This window comes from Pseudorasbora parva, chromosome 17 (genome assembly GCF_024679245.1).
Source record: "Pseudorasbora parva isolate DD20220531a chromosome 17, ASM2467924v1, whole genome shotgun sequence".
In the NCBI taxonomy this organism is placed as follows: domain Eukaryota; kingdom Metazoa; phylum Chordata; class Actinopteri; order Cypriniformes; family Gobionidae; genus Pseudorasbora; species Pseudorasbora parva.
Genome location: NC_090188.1, coordinates 34356951 through 34381168, shown reverse-complemented (window position 1 = coordinate 34381168; position 24218 = coordinate 34356951). Strand labels below are relative to the sequence as shown.

General features: G+C 39.5%; 1 protein-coding gene across 1 annotated transcript in view; it reads right to left on the bottom strand.

Moving 5' to 3' along the window:
- LOC137044732 (CUB and sushi domain-containing protein 1-like) overlaps positions 1–24218 on the bottom strand; it is a 194993-nt gene that overhangs the window by 78319 nt on the left and 92456 nt on the right. The window contains 11 exon segments of the mRNA XM_067420993.1: positions 1107–1253; positions 2265–2453; positions 4705–4818; positions 4909–4989; positions 5522–5667; positions 10784–10961; positions 12186–12374; positions 13471–13680; positions 22341–22457; positions 22574–22643; positions 22745–22863. Coding sequence (XP_067277094.1) covers positions 1107–1253; positions 2265–2453; positions 4705–4818; positions 4909–4989; positions 5522–5667; positions 10784–10961; positions 12186–12374; positions 13471–13680; positions 22341–22457; positions 22574–22643; positions 22745–22863 — 1560 coding nt within the window.

Genomic DNA, 24218 nt, shown 5'->3' with positions numbered 1-24218 from the left:
CTTCAGACAGATCAAATCAAATGCATCATCACACCAACTCTGCTGAGAGGTCTAGACTTAGCTGCGAGTGATTAACCAGACCTAGCATTAGAAAAAAGTCCACGTGGCACTGAATTCTAATTTCTGAAAGCCCAACGGACTAAGAAAGGTGGGAAAAACAAGGAGGGCTTGAAGTTTCTTCTGAAAGATGTTTTGTAGAGATAAAAGTGTTATATTTATCAAAAAGTCTTACCTACATCCTGTGATTATTTCAACTCAAGAATCTAAATACACAGTAGCCACTGAGAGGGTTTCAAAAACACTCTCTGAGCAATGTAGTCATTTCTCTTTCTGTCTGCTCTTGACAAAATCCAATAAACAGAATACATGTGGCAACACACTGGAATAATGGGCCTGCATAGGGCACATCATGTCAGAAAGATCAACTGAAATGAACACAGAGACCAAGATATGTTGACAGAGAGGCAGAGGAACTGGGTAAAGAGATGCCAAGTAATCACAGCCATATATCATGTTTAGCCATTGGTGGAAATGTCGGTCAGAAGAATACGACGACATGGTAGTTATTCAGCAAAATTCATTACTGCATCTTTGACCTCTATTACAGCAGACTTGCCAATGGCTCCCCGGAGGTAGGATGTCTGGTTCTAGCCTAATGAGGGCTAACGTAGAAAAGGCTGACTTCCTCACTTATTGACCCATTTGGATCCAAAGCAACAACCTTGGAGGGCTAAAAGTTAGGAATAAATCTGTCACACATATAACTTAATACTACTGAATGTACCAACAGGCGACTTGGACAGAATTGTAAATGCAAGTCTGATTAAGATGTCTGGATACATCAAATGTGGAAGAGAAAATTCAAAGAATCAATCAAAGTGAGCTAGAAAAAGGGGTATTTTATTTACCAACATGTTCCAGTGCACAGGCTTTCTTCAGAATGAAAAGATTTAAGATTTTCTTGATTATTTTATTTCTCCATTATACAAGTGTTGCTGGTTTTCTGGTCACTAAGTACTTTATTATTGTATAGAATAAACCTACAGTAATTCTGGATGTGTAAAAAAAAATGTAAATATGAAAAGCTGTAAATATGTTTAACAAACCTGTGTAGCGTATTTTGAACCCTTTCTTGCTGGTTGCATGATCGGTTGACCATCTGAGGTAAAGCTGATTTGTTTTGCTAGTGAAATTCAATTGTGTGGAGTGGTTCCCACTCAAAGCCACCAACAACGGACTCTGTCCAGATGGCCCTGGTAAATAAAACATCACAAAAACAAGTAAAGCTAAATATTGCAAACCATGAATCTGTTGGGCAACAGGGCAGACAAGAAATTAAAAAGGAACAGTGATTCTCAAACTTTTCAAGCCAAGGAACAAATAAAACATCATATCCAAGTTTCCAAGCTCCGCCAATTCACAGCACTTTTTATTTCAGTCACTTGGCTGGCTTCTTAAAGATATCTAAAAAGGCTCTAAAACACACATACACACAATAATAACATTGAAATGTTTTACAATTAGTTTCAAACCCAATAAAAATAACACCCAATAAAAGCTTGAGAAATGTGTTGTATTTTAAAACTTCTCGTCTGTTTAGAAGTGGGTGGATTGCTCAAATTGACGCTAAAAACCTAAATGCAGTGTTTCTGAGTTAAATGCAGACCACCCATTAATCATTCCTCCTAAATATTAAGCTCACAGCTTTTTATTATCATCTCAGTTATTGGTGCGACTTTTTGGCAATGTTTTAATTGTGTGAATTTACTTTTTAATGAATAGGTCAAATGTGTCACAAATGAGCCTTCAAAACATGTTAGTTGTAATGGAATATATATATATATATATATATATATATATATATATATATATATATATATATATATATATATATATATATATATATATATATATATATATATATATATATATATATATATATATATATATATATATATATATATATATATATATATATTCCATTTCTATTCCGCTTATCCTTTGTACTGTACTGTTATGTTCTGACGGAGTGCAAAGAAATACCATGTCCCCAATAATATCATATATCATATATCATATTGTATCATATCAATCATGTATACCATAGTATACATGATTGATATGATACAATATGATACAGCATGATGTATGATATTATTGGGGACATGGTATTTCTTTGCACTCCGTCAGAACATAACAGTACAGTACAAAGGATAAGCAGAATAGAAATGGAATAATAAATAGCAGAAAAAAATAAAGTCTACCATCAAAAATCTCCAGTTCGTCAAACTGCTTCTCGCTCTGGAACATTTCCACATAAATGGAGATGGTGAAGGAAGGCAGCACTCTAATGATCCAAGAGCAGGTCTGGGAGTTGGGGTAGTTCTTTGGGAAGCCTGGACTCAGGATTACACCAGAGGAGGCAGATCGCTCCTCATTTGCAGGGCACTGAGCTGTAGGGTAAACACAGCATGCACAGGAATTATGCCTATTATTACAAATCGCAATGTGGTTATCCTACTAACAAAAAAGCAAGCTCCAGAGTATTCTAGTAAAGACAGTTAAGTTTAAAAACTTTCTCTAACATGCGCAGTACTTCTCCTGGATTCACCTCAGGGGCCGGGAGCCTTGGTTTGAGGAGGCAACAAAGTGATTTGAAGCTTTTTGTTAATCCGCCTTGTGGGCGGGAGGGTGGAGGAAACAAACCAGGAGAACTATCGCTTCTTCATGGCATTGTACAGAAAGTACAGACAAGCCAAACGGCTCAAATTTACAACTGAAAGCTTTGCAGGGGATAACTGTAATGCTTTTTCCCCTTGCTCCCTAGGCAGCCGTCGGCTACTGCCTATTTGTTACCATACAACAAAACAATGTTGCTTCTAGGGTTTCAGTTCTATCTTTTTATGGATTATATTTTTTACAAGCTTTAACTACAAGAATCAAACTAATGATTAACGATTTATTATTTCCGATCATTGATGCCCATTTGTTTTGTAAATGTTGCAATTGTTACCATTGTAGTTGTACATTTTATATTTTATATAACTATAATCATTATTCAATATATTTTTATTACTATGCTTATTCTGTATTACCATACAAAACTGGAACTATAGAATATTTTTAAAGTTTTAGGTCACTTTTAAATCATGATACTCTTTATCTGTCCTCACAAACATAATTTGAGGCCATTGTATATTATTAGGTTAAAAAGATAGATGGGATTACCAAATGAGATTATCAAAATTCAGTATGCAACATACACATGACATTAATTAATTTTTAATTCTTACGTATTCTTAATCCGTAGGGTTTAATATGGAGTTGGCCCACCCTTTGCAACTATCAACTCTTCTGGGAAGACTTTCCAAAATGTTTAGGAGTGTGTTTATAGGAAATTTCGACCATCTTTTCTAGAAACACATTAATAAGGCAATGCACTGATGCTGGACGAGAAGGCCTGGGTCACAGTCTATGTATCTAATTCATCCCAAAGGTGTTCTGTCAGGTTGAGGTCCAGACTCTGTGCAAGCCAGTCAATTTCCTCCACACCACACTTGCTTGTCCATGTCCTTATGGACCTTGCTTTGTGCACTGATGAACAGTCATGTTGGAACAGGAAGGGGTCAACCCTAAACTATTCCTACAAAGTTAGAAACATGGAATTGTTCAAAATGTCTGCTGAGCATTAAGAGTTCCTTTCACTGGAACTAAGCGGCCAAGCCCACCCCCTGAAAAACAACCCCACGCTACAATACCCCCTCCACCAAACTTTACACTTGGCACAAGGCAGTCAGGCAAGTACCATTCTGCTGGTAACCGCCAAACCCAGACTCGTCCATTGGATTGCCATATAGAGAAGCCTGATTCGTCAATCCAGAGAACACATCTCCACTGCTCTAGAGTCCAGTGGTGCTGTGCTTTACCCCACTGCATCCGACTGCATCCGACTTCACATGATGTAAGGCTTATATGCAGCTGCATGTCCATGGAAACCCAATCCATGAAGCTCTCTACACACTGTTCTTGAACTAATATGAAGGACACAAAGTTTGGAGATCTGTAGCAATTGACTGCAGAAAGTTGGCAAATTCTGCGCACTGTGTGCCTCAGCATGCACTGCCCCTGCTTCTGTGATTTTACGTGGCCTACCACTTCGTGGTTTAGTTGCTGTTGTTCCTGATTGCGTCCACTTTGTTATAATACCACAAACAGTTGACCATGGAATATTTAGTAGTGAGGAAAGTTCATGAATGGACTTATTGCACAGGTGGGAACCTATCAAATACCAAGCTTGAGTGCACTGAGCTCCTGAGAGCGCCCCATTCTTTCACAAATGTTTATAGAAGCATCTGCATGCCTAGGTTCTTGATTATACACCTGTGGCTATGGAAGTGATTGGAACTCCTGAAATCAATGATTTGTGGAGGGGTGTCCCAATAAGTTTGTGTATTTTAAAGAAACCATGCCATACTGCCAATTTATAATACTTTACCATTTAAATAATTTACTATATATTTTTTTACATTACATTAATCAGAATGGGTTTTTACATTTGTACATTGTACATTACATTAAATATTTCAAATGCAAAAATAAAGTTAAAAAATGAGTAATTAAACATTGACATTTCCCTGCTAAATATAATTTATTTTTATTGTTAAATATATACCTCACCTATTTCTATATGTTTTATTCACTGACCTTCACATGCTGGTGGTGGTCCCTCAAACTGCAGGTGAGAGTTCAGCTTACAGGTGACCTCATCACTGCCAACCAATGTAAATCCAGGAAAGCATCGATACCTCACAATATCGCCTGCATGGTCAGTAAAATAAATGTATCATTTTTCACAATTTTTTTCATCATGTCTTTAATATTCTTTCACAAATGGCCAGCTATTCCTACCGATTTCATAGTCTTGGTCTTCAAATAATATCTCTGCTTGTTCAACCATAGGGGGAGGAGGGCATTTCTTGAGACGATAAGCTAAGGAAATAGAAGAAAATAAATAAATAAATAAATAAATAAATAAAACTTTCTGGAGCATTTGACTTATCATTTACCTTTGTAATCATGACATGACACAAAGCAACCCATCTAGAGTATAAATTACACATATAACATGTGACAACATACAGTTCTATGGATCAACATACTGAGAACCGTCACAAGGATGCAGAGTTGTATTTAAATCACTCGTCTACAAATATGCCAGACTTGTTTTGGAATGAAAGTTGGAAGTTTAGATGAAAGACTGGTTCATTTTCACACTCCGATTTTCCTATGCAGTTCAACACATGCCTGCATGCTGACACTGATATCAAAGAGGCCAAAGGAAGCTTCTATTTTTGACTCTTCTAATCTTCTGAAATAACGTGATGTCATCAGAAGCAGCAGTCATGCCTCCTTAGTGTATGAAAACAAGTTGAATCCCATGCTTTGAATATATTTCGAGCAGCACTTTACGGTATGCATTGCACTTCAGCGGCAAAATTTTTCATTTAAAGGAGAAACTAACCATGGAAATTGAGGACAAAGAATCCACTTGTCGAGAAGTCGCTGTGGAACTTGATAAGAACCTGATTGAAAGTGCTGTAGGCTGACTCGAGGGCTGTGTTGCCGCTGAAAATCCCCAGCTGTGGGTAGCTTTGCTCTGGGCCGTCCCTGGAAGAGAGAAACATGCATTGAAATTACATTACAACCTGTGATCCTGCCATTAAACAGCATAATAATGCCTCAAAATTCCAAGTGGTTTGCGAAAATTGATTTACTTCCAAAGTTACAGTGAGATTGTGCTGACTTTTGATAAAAGCATTACAAACCAGCTTGAACTAAAACAGTAAAAATGATGACTTAACAGACAAGTCTGATTGTTTAATGACTTCTGAAGATTAACATCCAATATTTTTGAGAAGGCACAGAAGATTAATATTTCCATGTTATTTTAATCAACTCAGTATTGTTTCAGATTATTATTCTTCTGTTCTGTTGTTATTAACAAAGAGAGATTTACATTCAGTTATTTCAGTAGCTTTAGTAAAATAAATTAAGGTGTAAATAAAAAATAATCACTGGGTCAATCTTTATGATACCTGCTAAGAACATGTCTGTGCAAGTCAAATATAAGATACACATACATGTGTACAGGGTTTGGCATTAACACAAGCCAACATATGCGGGTGGATTTCAGCAGTAGCGTGTAACACAGTTACTCCCACTAGCCACTTTGGCGGGTTGAATTTTATTGTAGTCTTCTCAAAAGGCATCTGTTATAATCACTTTGCAGATTATAAACAATCTCAAAATCCTTTTAAGCTTATGAGTGCAATGTCTAATAATCAAAGGCATTCAAATTAGTCTTCACTGAAATGCCTTTTTGTTCAGAACATGCTCTCACTCACTGAAATCACTCTTGTCATTTACAACAGAGCAGAGATGCACGTGTGTGCGTGTGTGTATATATATAAACGTTTCCTTTCAGTCAGTCACTGTACGTCGGAACTGACCGACGAATTGGAATCTGACTTTAGAGACCAATCCTACTTCGAGTGGGAAAAAACGAGCCAATGAAATTTGGCATGCGATCCATACATTCCACGCTCCGCCCCGCAGCACATGTATAAATAGGAAGTGGAATGGTAGATCAGCACTTTCTACTTCTGAGCCGAACAGTGTTTTGCTGTGTCTACGAAGAGTGTGGAGAATCGAGTGTCGTGAGAGGAAACTGCCAGTGCGGATGATAAGGCGCGTCAGCGAGTGATCGCTTCACAAAGAGTGAAACTAAAAGAGCTTATTGGTTCGCTGGGTGTTTCCCCAAAGTGAAACTAAAAGAGCTTGTTGGTTCACTGGGCATTTTTCCAAACATCGAGTGCTCACACAGGCTTCCATCATACAAACTTTGTGTAGCCGCGGTCATCTCCCTGAGTGCTTCAACACACTAAAAGAGCAGTTTTCCAATTCACAAAAGAGCAACACGGTTTGGCCCTGCGTCTTTTTCAAGATGTCATTCAAACTGTGTGTTTCTGGGTGCGGTTGATTTCTTTCCCCCCTTGACGGGCACGTTTGTTGTCTCACGTGTTTGGGCATTCAGCATGCTGAGGTGGCGTTCGTGAATGAGTCATGTTCCCACTGCGGGAATAGGACCAACGCAGTGCTACAGTCCAGACTCCAATACCTCAAAAGAGGTGGGGCACCATTGCGCATCGCCGAATATACGGGGGTCCTCCAGCTGCAAAGCAGCTCGGCTGCGTTGCCCCCTTCGGGTGTGACAGCGTTTCCCGGGCAGCCGCAAGTGTCGGGCTCGAGTGGAACCACTGCGTCCTGAACCTTCGCGGTTGGATGATTGGTTTCTCGGGGCGGCCCGCGCTGGTTCCCAGCGCCCCGCCCCGGTGCCATTCTTCCCAGAAGTGCATCAGGAGCTCACGAAGTCGTGGGCGGCGCCCTATAGCGCTCGCCTGTGATCGACTGACTCCTCTGTCCTCACTACCCTCGATGGTGGTGCGGCTAAGGGCTACGAGGGGATCCCTCCAGTCGAGTGGTCGATGGCAATGCACCTGTGTCCCAAGACCGCTGCAGACTGAAGGCAAGTTCAGCGTATCCCCTCCCGGGCGTGCCCCTACTTCATTGTGCCCAGAAAGGGGGGTGGGTGACGACCAATCTTGGACCTGCGTGTCCTGAATCGGGCCCTGCACAAGCTCCCGTTCCGGATGCTAACGCAGAAACGCATTTTCATGCATCCTTCCCCAAGACTGGTTTGCAGCGATCGACCTGAAGTACTTCCATTTGTCTATTCTCCCCCGACACAGACCGTTCCTATGCTTTGCGTTCGAGGGGAATGCATACCAGTACAAGGCCTGCCCTTCGGGCTGTCCCTGTCGCCTCGTGTCTTTACAAATGTTGTGGAGGCAGCCATTGTTCCGCTCAGAGAACACAGCGTTCGCATCCTCAACTATCTTGATGACTCGCCTAGTCGAGGGAACAGTTGTGCGAACACAGGAACATGGTGCTCAGTCACCTAAGCCTGATGGGCCTTCGGGTCAAGCAAGAGAAGAGCAAACTCTGTCCCACACAGACGATCTTACCTCGGTATGGAGCTGGACTCGGTCAACTGGACTGCGCGCCTCACAGAGGAACGAGTCCAGTCAGTGTTGAACTGCTTGACTTCATTCAAGGGCAGGACAGCGGTCCCACTGAAATTCTTACAGAGGCTCCTGGGGCATATGGCATCTGCAGCCGCGGTAACGCCGCTCGGATTGCTTCATATTAGACCGCTTCAACAGGTGGACGTGACAGAGCGGACAGTAATGGGTCCCAGTGACTGCCACCAAACCTTCAGCCCGTGGTCCAGTACTTTGTTTCTCCGGGCCGGGATGCCCCTAGAACAAGTATCCAGGCATGCTGTGCTGTTCACAGATGCATCTGCCACGGGCTGGGGAGCCACGTACAATGGGCATGCAGTTGCAGGTCTGTGGAGGGGGCCTCAATTGCATTGGCATATCAATTGGCTCGAGTTACTGGCAGTGCACTTGGCACTCCACCGCCTCAAGGGGCTGCTACGTGGCAAGCATGTACTGGTCCGTACAGACAGCACCATGGCCGTTGCATACATAAACCATCAGGGTGATCTACGCTCCCGTCATTTGCTCCAATTCGCCAACCACATCCTCCTGGGAGTCAGAAGCAGCTGAGGTTGCTTCGGCCATTCATGTCCCAGGTGCGCTCAACCAGGCAGCCGAAGAGCTCTCTCAACAGCTGACACCTCCAGGAGAGTGGCGACTTTCCCCCATGCGGTTCAGCTGATATGGGACCGGTTCGGAGCCACACAGGTAGACCTGTTTGCCTCTCCGGATTTGACCCATTGCCAGTGGTACTATTCCCTGTACCTCGGCACAGATGCACTGGCACACAGCTGGCCCCAGGACCTATGCAAATATGCGTTTACCCCAGTGAGCCTTCTTGCACAAACATTGCCTTCTTGCACAAACATTGTGCAAGGTCAGGGATGACGAGGAGCAGGTCTTGTTAGTTGCGCCCTACTGGCCCAACCGGACCTGGTTCCCAAAGCTAACTCTCCTCGCGACAGCCCCTCCTTGGCCCATTTCCCTGAGGAACGACCTTCTTTCTCAGGGACGGGGCACTCTATTTTGCCAATGAAGACAGTGCTCCTTACCACATTGGCCTCTATTAAGAGGGTAGGGGACCTGCATACACTTTCGGTCAACAAATCGTGCCTAGAATTCGGGCCCGGTAACTCTCACGTTGTCCTGAGACCCTGGCCTGGATACGTGCCCAAGGTTCCTACCACTCCCTTCCGGGACCAGGTAGTGAAGCTGCAAGCGCTGCTTTCGGAGACGGCTAACCCTGTGAGCTCCTCCGTCACCCCTACAGTGTCACACGTTGCGAACCGTCTGACACCAGGCCTGCACCCATATGCTTGTTGAATGTGGATGTAGGCTGGATTCCATATGTAGCGGTTCCCTCACGGCAACCCCATATGTGTATTCTTCCACGGTACCAGCTACCCTAACCGGCTAGCCCTGTGTCTTTCCCTGGACAGAGCCCACTCTATCATCTCTGGGCGTGTTCTTTCCCCCCTACAATTAGGTTGGAACCACCCCAGAGACTGCCATATGTTGCACTACCCTGTCAGGTTAGTCCTTATGTGTATTCCACCACCTTGCCCTCCATGGGCCGTGGCTCTGCAGCATTCCATCTCCCAAGACGGGCACGCTTTCCCAGCATTATCCAATAGTCATACTGAGTGGGTCTTTCAGAAACAGCAGTGACTGTCCTCCCTGCTTGGAGCCCTGACTTCCGTACTATACTAGACGGTACAGTGCGCTCAAGGGCCAGCCTCCTGGCATTTTCAATAGGGATCCCAATTCGTCGGTCAGTTCCGATGTACGTCGAACATGACCGACTGAAAGGGAACGTCTCGGTTACGTATGTAACCCTCGTTCCCTGAAGGAGGGAACGGAGACATACGTCCCGTCTCCAGGTGCTCTGCTTCCGATTAAAGACAGTATATAAGTTTCACTGTTAGAGATTGCTTATTCAAAACAATAACAAAGAAGTAGCTTGATGACACAGTGAGGGAGCGTGGAATCATGGGAGTTGTCATGTTGGCCTCTACAGCGACAGATCCTGCAGCAAACGATAATGAATAATTGTGCAAAACAATCAACTGTGGCTTTCTAAGACACTACCAGAGATTGTTGACTTGGACGATACAACTCCTACTTCCGCATTTTTTCAGGAAGCAAACTGTGCTTCCATGGTTTCTACCGACAACTGAGGGTAGGGAGGATTTGACGCCATTGGTGGGCCATGTCACTAGTTAAAATTATGGATATCTCTGGATTTAAACACTGTTGGAAACATGTGGGATTATGTAAGTACAAAAGGCAATAAAATATGTGCAGTGTTCTAGTCGTTTTGGGATTTGGGCAACACATATACATATTGCACCTTTAATTGTTTATTAATCTTAATGAACTGTCTTCAATATATTTATATATATAGTTTCTATTCTTTCTTTCTAAGAATTACCCCAATGCTTTGAGTGAAAAGCTTCACAACTTCACAGAAGACTGAACTTGCAATGCACAGTGACTATCGACTACAAATATTGGTAAACGAAGTGGAGATCGATTTGTGTAGGATTTGCTTAATGTACAGCAGCAGCAGCAGCATTAGTCTAGTCTGCAAGCTTAAATAATTGCCTTGTCCTAATCTCAGTCTGATATTTGCCAAACGACTCATTAAATGGAACTGTGCTCACCAGACAGCGATATAGTCAGTCACAGGCTCGGTTTGGAGCAGGGTGAAGTTGATGTAAACGCCATGACCATGAGGCACAGTGATGAGCCAAGTGCAGTCCTGAGAGTCTGGGTACTCGCTTGGGTACTCTGGAGAGAAAATGGTGCCGTTTGGAGCCGTCACGTTGTAGCCACAGGGAGCTGTGTGCAGATAAACATTACTCAACCATGACTGCATTAGTAATCTGTCTTTCAGAATGACAGCAAATGTTAAACACCAGGGAATGCAGCCAAATCTGAATGTTAGGGGAATAACTCACCCAAAAATAAAAAATCTGACATTATTTACTCACCCTCATGTTGTTCAAAACCCATATGCTCTAAACTCCTACCCACCGCCCCCAAAAATTCATAATTCACCCAAAAGGATCAAACGCACCATTTAACACTGTAAAAATATACATTTTAAAAAGAGACATTCAGGAGTCATATGGACTACTTTTAAGGTTATTTTTTTTCTTTTCTGGTCCTTCTTTGAGCTTTACAGACTGCACTATGGATTGTTCTTGTAAGAGGAAAAACACGGCATACAGGTTTTGGAATGGGGGTGCTTAAACTCATGACAAAATGTACATTTTTGGCAAGCTACTCCTATAAAGACTCTGATAGCTGAGACTACTGTTTCATTTGCAGATGAGTGAAAACTGAGGAAGAGAACAAAACATTCCTGAGGCTGCAAGAAAGGACATGGATAGAAGATACAGGCACAGAGTTCACAACACAATAACAGTTACGAAAGAAAGAAAGAAAGAAAGAAAGAAAGAAAGAAAGAAAGAAAGAAAGAAAGAACGAAAGAAAGAAAGAAAGAAAGAAAGAAAGAACGAAAGAAAGAAAGAAAGAAAGAAAGAAAGAAAGAAAGAAAGAAAGAAAGAAAGAAAGAAAGAAAGAAAGAAAGAAAGAAAGAAAAAAGCCCAATAGTTTTTGCAGTTCAGATTCTCTCCAAACGGAAGCCTGGGAGGAACAAGTTGAGCGACTGATCGATAATAGACAGGTCGGCTTTCACACTACACTACCCACGCTAATCATCAAGGCTACAATTTAGAACAGCTCCCAGTAGCCTATGTCTCCACTGTTCAGGTCTTCAAAGTCTGTTTTAAAGATGGTTTTAAACTACAATGGCTCCTATTGTACTGGTAATACAAAGTAGTAACACTTCAGTTAAAGAGCATAGTTAAAAAGACATTTGGGATGGTACCAATAATACCTTTGTAAGTCAGAGAATTTTTGATGCTTTCTGTTTCAAAAAGTGTGGGCAAAGAAAGCTAAATATAAGTGTGCTAATCACGACACGACTTGAGAAACTTAAAGAAAATGGGGATAGAGGGAAAACGAACACATTTGTTTACTTTTCTTCCTTCTCTTTACCTTCACAGCGAGGAAAGGGGTGGTTCCACTTCCTGTTGATTCCATGCTGGCACGTTAGCACAGGGTGGCCGACCAAAACATATCCAGGGAAGCATTCAAATGTTATGGATTGGCCTGCGTTGAAATCGCTGTTGATGATGTATCCATTGTGGAATGGATATGGGTCTTGACAGTTTTGCAACTCATATGCTAAAATAACAAAAAGAAAAGAAAGAACAGAACATATGCATCTCTGTAAAGGCATGTCTGGAAGCTGAAGTATGATATTTACTAGTGAGCCCACATAAAATAATTTAAACGATTAAAAATAATTGTTTAATTTTGTCATTCCTTCCCCATCCTCAATAATATAATAAATGTGAATACAATTATGCTGGCTCCAATACCAACATGTCACAATGGCAAAATCATAAAAAAAACACTAAATAACTGAGATAACATTTACATGATGGCGAAGATTTGTCATTGAAAACAATGGAGTGCCCTGTGTGATGAAAAAGGACGCTCAAGGGTTATCCTTTGCGTTAAAAAGTGGGTCCTGACCAAGCGTCGAGTTGGGAGTCAGGATGTGTTGGTTTTGGCGCACCACAATCAAAACAACAGAGATCATAAAGATAAGCTTTCAATTTCATAATTCTAAGACATATTGTTAGTGCCCCAATTATAACATGACTAAAACATATTTTGACTCATGTTTCAAGGCATTTTTGACAAACATACATGCAAAAAAAACATGTAGTTAATATGCCCATCGTCACCAGTTCGGTGAAGAAGTAGGAAGCTTGTCAACAACTAGTGTACAAGCATCTCTAGGCAGCTTTTCAAGTGCTGCGCTTATGATCAACAGCTTTATAATCATATTATTTCATCCTGCATCATTGTTTGTGTATCAAAACATGGCATCAGTAAGCCTGTCTGGCAGCACAGATCAAGGCTGTGCCTGGCTCTTTTTAACTCAGACTAGAGTGGATAAGAAAAAGAGAGAGACGAACAGTTTGACCTACAAGAGAGGAGAGCAGACAATGGTGAGTTATTTATATCGAGTGGAATCCAAGTGCACATCTAAATGCACCATCTTATTGATTTTGAAATGCTTTCAAGACCCCAGCTGTCATAATGGAGTGTCCTCCCAGTGATCTCAAAGGAAGTGAATCTTTAGATATTTCCAATGATCCTGGTAAAAGGCCGTCACTCCCACATGAAGGGCCAATACAAAATCAAGGATGGCCAGCATCTACAAGAGAAGAGAGCGTTGTATGCAAATGGGAGGTTGGAAGTCACCCACCTTGGTAAGTGAGTTTGAAGCCCTGTCTGTTTTCAGAGTGGTCGCTGTAGAAATGGATGATGGTTTCGTGCGTGCTGCTCAGCAGAGGGGGCGGTAGTTGGCTTCCACTAAACTGTCCAATCAGAGAGCTGCTGTGGTGCGGCCCATTGCGAACCTCTAAAAAATCGTGGTTATCCTCAGAGGTGAAGTTAAGAAATTTGATGTGTGCCCCTGCGGAGTGAGAGGTCACATGTTAGACTTTCACAGTGTCAAAAAGGCTGTGTCTTATGTGCATAATTTACATAAGAAATGTCTTTAAAGTGACAGGCTTTTTTAACCATTAACTCATGACAGGCCTGTACAGACCTGCAGTTTTTGCTGCTATGAAATGCTGGTAATTGGTGAATCTCTAATCGTTTTCCACTCATTTTCATATGTGTGAAGAAAGAAAAAAAATAACAATCGTGTTTGCTCAGTAATTGGGTCCCTGTGAACTGTGATATTGATAGAAAACAGAAAGAAAACTAACATATTACTAACAAACTGATCTTTATTCTACAGACTCCAAATACATTGCATTGTATGATCTATGTAGATATTTAGCAATAAAAACATAACATTTTACGAAATGCATTGTTTTATTTATTTATTTATTTTAAATATGAGACTATGTTATGAGAAATAATGTTTTTGATACAATCTTGATACAATCGATAACAGTATAATCTTTCCATTTCAAATTAGTTCCAGTATTAAAGGGGTAGTAGTTATAAATTACAGCTTGGTGAGCTCATATTTAAATAACTATTGCTTTGTGTTGTTGGCCAGATAAAATAACAACAACAACAACAACAACAAAAACATGCCAATAAGATAATTTATGTCAGCACCACTATTGTCAAAGATGACTGACTATTGGCATATTGTTTGGATTGCCTGTATGGTTCTGTTCTGGGCAAGATCTCCCTGCGCATCCATGCAGCATAGCATGGATAAGAGCAGGGAGAGCAGCAATAACCCCTCTTAGGCTAAACAAAACAGAACCAACATAATGTATTGCATATATCATTAATGTCGATAATAAATGTGCAAAATAATTTAGGAATTTTGTGTGATTCAAGGGGAATTTGAATACCAAATTCTGACTTCTGACTCACTCATTCCGCTCACAGCCGCTCGCTCAACCCAGAAGTCCCTCTGTGATGTGCTGGTTTGAAAATATGCGAAATTACTCGGGCTGCCCCTGAGTAAAGTTTTTTTTCTACTGGACTAGATGTTCATTTAAGCCATTAGTTGACGACTAAGTACTCATTTATATTAGGCTAATTTAATTACTTAAATATATACTGGAGATAATTCTAAATGAGCATTTATGTTATACATTAGCCTATTCCGCACTTAAGCGGACACATAAAGCTTGTTGCCACAAAGAACAGCAAGAGTAATAATTATGAATATCAAAAATAGCAAGGAGACATTAATTATTTATTAATAAACTATTTTTTTTTTCTTTGTCATTACCAGTTGCAAAGATGAAGTTGACGATGCTGACTCGTCTCTGCAGTAGTGGATGCACCAAGAGAGAAATGCTTTTGTCATACAGATACTATTTATTTTCATTTTTAATCGTTCCATTTAAAAGTAGACATTTCAAGCTTTTATAGACATATTTCTTGAGTATTCAGGGTTTTTCCTGGGTCAGAAATGGTCTTCGGTGTTGGCTGTCTAGCTGACCAGACATGGTCATCCACACACACACGCATACATGCGAGCACACACACCCACACAGTAAAAGTACCTACCCGCGTGATATGTCAGCCCAATACAGACAATAAATGTAAAATAAATGCAAAGAACCTTTTTTATTTTTTTCTCATTATGTATGATGTCTTGATGTGTTTCTTTTGTTCCCCGTTTTTACCCAGTTTGCATGGTTATTATAATTATTTTGGCAACAATCGTTAAAAAAATAGCATTACAAATTTAATAGTCTAAATCTCTACCATATACAATTTAATAACATTATCAGCCAGCTATCAACAACTTGCGTTGCTCTGGTTTGACCTTATTCCAGTCTAAACTTTTTTTTTTTTTTTTTTGTGGTAAATTTACTACACATTATCAATATAAATACCCCAAATAAATACAGGAAAATACTGTGGATTATTAAACTAATTCTTACTAACCCCTCTTGTTTAATGGGGTAAGCACAGTTCATTCTCATTTCAGAGTTGTTGTGAGTAAATGATTAAACACTGATTCGTGAGTTCAGTGTTGGACAGTTCAGTTCAGTAAAATGAATCGGTTCAAATGAGCCATTAGTTCGTGAATCGGACAATAGCGGACGTGTTATGTGTGAATCCCGACTGTTAAAACAACGCAAAAGATTTGTCATCACAGAAAACACTTTATAAGGATATTTTCCGTGTATTTGAAAGTATGGTTTATGGCCGCTGCGTGTGCAAAACGTCTGTCAGAAGAGTTGCGTTTATTGAGCGCAATTCATACCCAACAGCAATTCAAGTAAAAAAAAATTGCAAACGTGCCACGTGGAACATGGAGTCAGTCTTCCAACCTTTTACTCAGACGGTGATCGTTTTAAAGACAGAGAGTGCGCGTGGCTCTCTGCTCGTTCTCGACACTCAGTTAAAGTGCGCCCTGTCACACACATTAGTCATCCACATCAATATATAAATCACAATAACTCATCAAATAAGGCAACTGGCATTATTTTAATAACTCTGTACGCAACTGGATAGTCCTTTAACCAATCAGATATTATTAAAACGAAATTCACTTTAAAGAAAGGCTTTCTACAAAACAAAACTTAAAGAAGTGGTCAAAATATTTTCTATCTATATTTCTTTCAGTCTTCTAACAAATGCATCTCATGATGGTGTCCTATGCTCATGCTGTTCACTTTTTCATAATCAACAGATGAAATTATATAAAAACATACATATATAATATATATATATTTTTTTAAATGGCTACAAGTATAGTGCAATACGGGAAATCAAAATTAAAAATTCATGATTTGAGCAAATGTTGTTTTACCGGTGAGCATGAGCGGTTCATGAGTGGAGCGTTCGTTTTGGCCGTGAGCGATTAAGTGGCACAGAGCAAAATATTGTGCTTAGCGTCACAGCACTCCACTTCGCTCACATGCTCTGGGAGAAACAGGATAACTGCTGATAGTATTGAAGAAGCTTATGTATGTATGCTGTGATAGACGTCTTATTCCTATGGGTAGATGTGATCAGCTGACAGCTAGCTGATGCGAGCTTGTCTAACGTGACCTGCCAGAACTGATGCTATGCTTGATTTTTCACTGCACCAAAACATCACACATATCTGTATATGACACAAACTTTATATCACACAAACTATATACACGTACAATTTTGGCTGTACTTGGTGTCCCCTTCAAAAATTGCCCTTGATATTTTTTTTTTTTTTTTTTTTGTATACTGTCCCGCCAACTGTTATGCCCATGCTGCCAATATGCATTATTGGTATACCATTCCTATTGTCCTTTTTTTAAAGATTGTTTTTACTTATTTGCTTCACATTTGTGAAGTTGATTTAGAATATTCCTTAAAAAGTTTGGATTTTCTTCAGTGAATTTCCGATTTCAGTTGTTGTCAGCTTTCCGTGTTTTAGGGGGTGTGAGGTGCAATTTAATATCTTGCCTCAAACAGCCAGCTCTGACTACACCAAATCTGCTTATTTCTGGCTCTGTGGATCTCACTGAAATTCATCAATGTGTGGCTTCAAGCCGAGGACACAGCACGGGGAATACTCCAGTGTGAAATTTTACAATTATGCACCATTAACTTTACTGCATCTTCAACAATTATTCGGTCTTTGTCTCCAACTAGATAATTTGAACTTAATATTTGTTACATAAAAGAAGATGGTTGGATAATATGACAATAAAATAATCAAACAAGTCAGTCGTTTTTACTGAAAGCATGCGTCGCTGTGAGACGCCTAGGGCAGCTCTTTTAAAGATTAGCTTTATTGTCATTCTGATGTGGTGCTATCCCCTAACTGCACTTAACTCTACCTATTCAGACTGCCCTAAAAGCTATAATCAGCACCCACAAAGCCATCTGTGTGTCTTATTCAAATGATTGTAGCCTGTTAACAGTGAAAGCTAATGCATTTTTGCTACACAGCACAAACATGATGGTTCTTGCTCTTGTTTGTGCAACGGCTGCTTGATAAGGCAGAAAATTGCTTTTGGATATCTTAATGTTACATTGTTTTCTTCCAAGTTAGAGGGGTTTGGAGAAGAAATAGTTGTGCTCCAGGATAAGTGTGAATGGCTTTTTTTAAATTACATGCAATTACCTTGTTAACATCTGGAATGGTTCCTTTGTCCTCAACTCATTTGAACTGTGAGGCGGGAGAGAGCAAATGGGCTACAACTAAATGACTTCAGAGAGTTACATCGACTGCCAAAGTCTCAAACAACATCTTAAAAGTTCAGATAAATGTAACCAAATAACACTTGTGTCAAGTGTCAGAATGTCAAATGGAAAGGAAGTATCACTTTGCAACTGTCAGTATTCAGCACGATGCTGTCTGCTTTTTGGGTAAATACCAGATGAGTCTGTTCATGCAAATAGTCTGCTCAGTCAATGGGTGTCATTCATGAAACACAAGTGAATTTCAATGGGAAACATTTGGAAAACCTTCTTACGCAATTGATTTATTCAATTCAAAGCCTTTGTTCCATCAATGAGCAAACAAACTCATAAACACTGTCAAAATAAATTGTGAGCAAGCTTTAATCAAATATTGACATTTTAACTATTATTTCCTGACAAAACAAAGACATCAAATATTATGCAGGCTAAATTTAATTAACTCTCCAATGTCCCCAGAGTGTGTATGTTATGTTTTATCTCAAAATACCCCACCAATTATTTTTATTTTATTTATTTTATGGCATGTCAAAAATTGCCACAGCAAAAATGAGCAAAAATGCACAGTTTTTTGTGTTATCCCTTTAAATGCAAATGAGCTGGTGCCTCCAGCCCCCTTTCAATAAGAGGGTGGAGCATTAAGAGCTTTTGCTCTGGTGTCAGGACAATCTCATCTCATGAAATGAAAATGTCTGAACAGAAAATCTCAGTAGCGGACCTCAGTCCAAACTGGAGTCGGACAATGATGCCTACAGAGCCACAGGATATTCGCTAGAAGGAGATAAAACCAGTGTAGTTTAGTTTAATTATGGTTCTAGTTTATGTTGTCATCTTATTGTTATCCACTATTAGTACAGCCTTTTTGTAGCAGACCCAGTCCAAACAATGGGCAAAACTTTACTGATGAGTTTTATTAAGTTTGTTGTACTTCACGCAAAAGATGAAGCATCCGTTTCACTTCAGAAAATAAAATAAAAATAAATTAAAAAAAAGAGCCGAACAAAACACAGTACAAGAAGTGTACATTAAAGTCTAATCCATGAACTCTTTCTCTCCCTTAAATTATCATCAGCATACACAGCAAATTAAACAAAAAACACTCATTACAACTAACATTAAACAAATATAAACAGACCTTCTCGGGGGGTGCTTAATAAACTGGTCAACTTTATATCTGTAAAACAACTTAGATGAACTGTAATAAAGTGAGCGCTCCCCCTTTCATTACTGCTACCAGTATCACTCTGGAGACTGTAAGCTGGATCACGAACAGCTGGTACAGATCCATCTTTGAATAACAACTTTTTGCAACCTGCTTTGTATTGTCCCTCGTTCACAAAGCAGTCTGGAGTGAATAGATTTGCGCACACATAAACTAATTTAGGTATATTTTGGGGCACATTACCTTCAAAAATAAAACTAATCCACTGCGTCCGACTCCTCAGTGGCTCAGATGTTGGGAGGAAATTAAGACTCTTATGTTCACTCTTACATCCAACAACACGGGGATTGCTTATGAGACATTGTTGTCACTCGAGCACAGAGAAAACGGGGGAGCGTACAACTCGCTGAGGGCAGAAACTATGGTAATGCAGGCCTGTCAGTCGGCGGCTATGGGTCAGGGCCTGAGCAGTATGACGTCATACTGCTCAGAGAATCAAAATGGCACGTCTAATGAGACTGCTTTGGTTTAATGGGGATTTAAAAAAAGGAGTGGGTGGATATTTTATCATTGTAGGGTGATTTTGTTCACACACTGCCAACACACATTTGTCCAAAAATCATGCAAAAGTGGATTTTGCATAATGGGTGCCCTTTAAAAAAACTAACTTTTTTATTTAACGATTCAATAAAAAAAAGAAACCAACTGGTTAAAATCATACTTTCTTGGAGGAAAAACATCCTGATTATGTAGCCCTCATGCTACTGAATAATATAAAGTCAACATGCAATTATGTACACAGAGAACAAGGTTTTGGAGAATTGCTGGATGTATCAAATGCTGTTTTCAATTCATTTTACCTACCATTACTACTGTAATTAACTCATTTCTGAGTGATGGTAACATTTTGTTGAAGAATTGTGACAATTATAAGTTTATTACTTACGTACACAATAAGACCAAAAAAGTAAATTTAGTAAATAAATATGGCCAATTTTAATATCATGTAGACTTGTAATCATCAGTAATTTCGCTATTAGGGATGTAATTGAGATACCGTGATATAAAAATGTGACGATATGTATTGTTGACGTAAACATTATGAATGCGATATAGATTTAAGTATCCAAGGCTCAGCTTGCAGTATTTATAAGGTATAATTCACTCAAAAATGTAAATTATGTCATGTACTCACCCTCATGTCATTTCACACCTATAAGATTCTATTTAACTTCAAAACACAAATGAAGATATTTTTCAAGAAACCAGAGACCGATTTCTGTACCTCCATTTTAAGCCCATTCTTCTCAAACTTAAAGGTATACTACTAAAAATACCATGTAGTATTTTTGCAATACAATATCCAAAATTCAGCAGGCCAGTGTTATATATTTTGTTCAGTTGAGTTCTTACAATATCCCAAATGTTTCCAACTATTTGTAAAATCAGAGAAAATTGCTATTTTAACCAATGAACTGGGATGTCTGAGGGAGTCGCCTGTCAATTACGTCATATCTGCATTACCCTCGGTTTCTGGTTTTATTCTGCAGACTTTACTCTTAGCAGTGTGCAACAAGTGTCACAGCAGCCGCTGAGCGAACGGACAGAGTAACGTCATAACATTCTTTCAACACACTTAAATGTCTCTAATATGATAAAAAGAGCTGTTTCCTCATCTTCATAATCAGAAAAGCGGAAATGGCGCCGGCGACTGTGACCCATCATAATAAAAGTCTGTCGCGAGCCACATGTTGCGCAACAAACGTTCCAGCGGCCTTGCTCAGCTCCTAAACATCAGCCCTGCTCTGCTTCATAGTACAGTAACGTTTATTATCACATCCATGAACATGATTTCTGCCCGAGTCCTATGCTGATTCTTCTTTGATTGACTGCTTTGAGCATTGGAAGCATACACGTTGCCGGAATGGCGTTCCTCAAAATGAAACCACAAACATAATTGAAATCATCATATCACTTTTAGTTTTAGTAGCGCAATTATTCAAAGCACATTTGATGGTTTATTGCATTTGATGGTGTATAGTGCATTAATAGTAGGAGAGGCAGAACATAGCAAGTCCCTGGAGAGTCTAGCAGCATCCGAAATCGAATACTTCCCTACTATAGAATATAGTATGCAAAAAAACTGTATGTCAACAGAGTAATAGGGTTGGGCGATATCCCCTAAATTGCCAGTTGACGATGTTCACAATAAAACATCACGATGGAAGATGATATCATTGTTTGTTTTTTGTTTCTTTTTTTTATATAAAAATATATAATTTACTATACTCTGTATTTTAACTTGCATAAATACTATTTTCTACTTAAAAATGATAATTTTGTTATTTTAACCCAAATATTTACCAGCGCTAGGTTGCAAGTGAGGAAAAGAAAGTAGCTTCCTTCCACTTAAGAAGAGCTGTGCAATTTTTATTTTAAATCTCTTTAGATAAATACTATTTTCTACCTAAAACTATACTTTTTTATTAACCGTGTTTTGTATGTGAATGCTGTTTTACGTAAATATTACCACTGGAGTAAAGCACAAGCTTTGTTTACAAAGGAAATACATTTGCAGATGTAACACCACAGCCCCGAATGAGAGAGGTAGGCTGAGCCCAGTTAAAGATTTGCCAGCTTTTTAATTGTTTTGCGATCTGGTCACCCGATTTTCCGATTTCTGGGAATTTTAACAATAGGCCTAACATTAGTCCATTTTATCCCACTGAACATCCCATTGGCGTTGCACTCATTTTCACAGGGAATTATAAACATTTCTTCTTTTTGTTTGCTTATAATTAAGTCTATTATACCCATTCACATCCTTTACTGTGGTAAAGTAAAAAAAAATCACTGTAGGACGAATACCTTTTGAGTTCAAATTTTATGTAACAGAGTTTGTGCTTGTTATTAGACTTGAGGCTCCTCGAGTTTATTTGAATAGCCGATTTACATCCGGACTACACTCATACTACACTGTCGTGAAGTTCGTTCAAATTCAAACGTAGTACCTACTCACATAGTATGCGATTTCGGACGCAGCTTCTGTGTGCACACGGCACGAGTATGGCATGAGAAAAAAAAAATGACGTGATAAATATATCGTGAGTTTAGTGTCGACATGTGACACAAGTTTATCGTTACACCCCTATTTGCTACACAACTTAGATTCATCTGTGGTCACAATGCTGGTCACAACGTGTGCCACACTGCAGTCTACAAAACTTCTTGAGAGAAACCGTTTAAAGTTATAATCCCCAGACAGCTGATTCAGTAGCAGCTTTCAGCATACTCACCGTATCCGATGGGAAGCACGATTCTCCAGGTGCAGTCCAAGTTTCCAGGGTAGTTCCCTGGGAAACCCGGGCTCAGGACCACGTTGCTCATGTCGTACAGACTCCCACCGCACTTTGCTAAAACAACACAAGGAGACATAAAAGAGAATGCAAAAGGTGTTTGAAAATTAAACACTATGAAAAAGGCATATGGCTAAGAATATGTGCCATCTGATTAGAATGAAAAGACATACCAATACAGAGTGGAGGGGGGTAATTCCAGCGACGTACGGTTCCTGGCATACACGTTATGTGAGAATGTCCCTGGAAAACATAAGATACCCCACGTGATACCCCTTTCTACTGGTGTGCAGGTGAGGCGTATTGTATTTTGGTGTCAGGGCTGTGGAAAATCAACACTATACCTGAAGCACGTATCCCGGCTCACAGCTGAAGGACACAACCTCATTCACCATGTACCTGTCGCCATTCTTGATGCCATTGGCTGGGATCACGGGTTCTGGGCAGGTAGTCAGTCCCACAGCTAAATAGATGAGAGAAGGCATCGAGATAGAGAATCAGCATATTACACCACGGCTCGCAAAAACGGATCAAATGATAGTGTCAGGTATTCCCAATCATTTGAACGCATGTGCTCATTGTAATTTTATGCTGTCTTTTATCCACTCGATTTCAGTGCGTAAATTCGGTACCATAATAGACTGCAAGATGTTGCCATGGCAACGGCTGTGGTGTGGTTCACGAGAGCGTGCTTTCTGCATTTCTCTTGTTGAGATATGCCACACGACGGGTGGCTTTGTCACAGTGGTGTGCTTTTTTCCCGTATTTTTGCAAACATCACTCATTGAGTGTTCGTTTGTGATAAAGTTACACTGCATAAATATGTCTACAAACAAAAGAAGATGAAGAGAAAATTGCTTTTGTGATCTCTGATGGTCACTGCAATTTATTTATAATACTGCATTTATAACAAAACATTAAAAGACCAGAAAGATGATGCTTGATGATGCAAGATGATGTTTCATTGTCAGTGATTAATGTTGAAGCAGAATTTCTGTTTTATTTAAGTATGATTCAGATACAATTTTTAGTTCTTGTTAATATTTTGTATTATTTGTATTTGTATATTTTCCATTTGCATTTTAATTGTGTTTCAATATGTCTATATAGTTGTTGTTGTTTTTTTTTTTTTTTTTACTTCAGTTTTAGATTATTAGTACATCAATGTACGATATTTTGCCTTGGTAACTAGCTAGTGTTTTATTTTATTTCAAGTAACATTTTTTTTTTTTTTCAAGTAACATGGTTTTAGTTAACTACAATGACCTTGCTGTGGCGTCTCTCAGAGAATGTACTATGAAACTGGGCAGGGAAAGAGCTTATGTTCTAAGAGCTGAGCCAAAGATGACAGCTCAAAGCTGATAGCAATGTGGCAAATTGAAGCGGTTTGCCAAGACCGTTTCTCTCTCACTCCATTTCATCTTTATTCATAGCGCTCCAGTACATCAGAGTCAACATGATTCTTAAAATTTCAACAAAGCTAATGTTGCAGCATATATTAATCTGAGTGGTGTGTGGTGGCCCTCTGAAATGAAAAGGCAATGTCTCTCTTAGCATTGGATTTTTTTTTTTTTTTTTTTTCCATTCTGTAAATAAATTCTGTTACAGTTCCATTTGGTGTTTCTAGGTTGAAATCAAAAGGAACAGCATTTACCTTACACTAACAACAAGAAAATAATAACATTTTCTATAAATAGTATTTTCACTTAACATCAAAGTTTGAATGTGTAAAATAAGCTTTAGTGACTGCAAAAACTACAGTGGGATTTATTGTTATTATTATTCATATTATTTAGTACATAACAGAACATATGACAA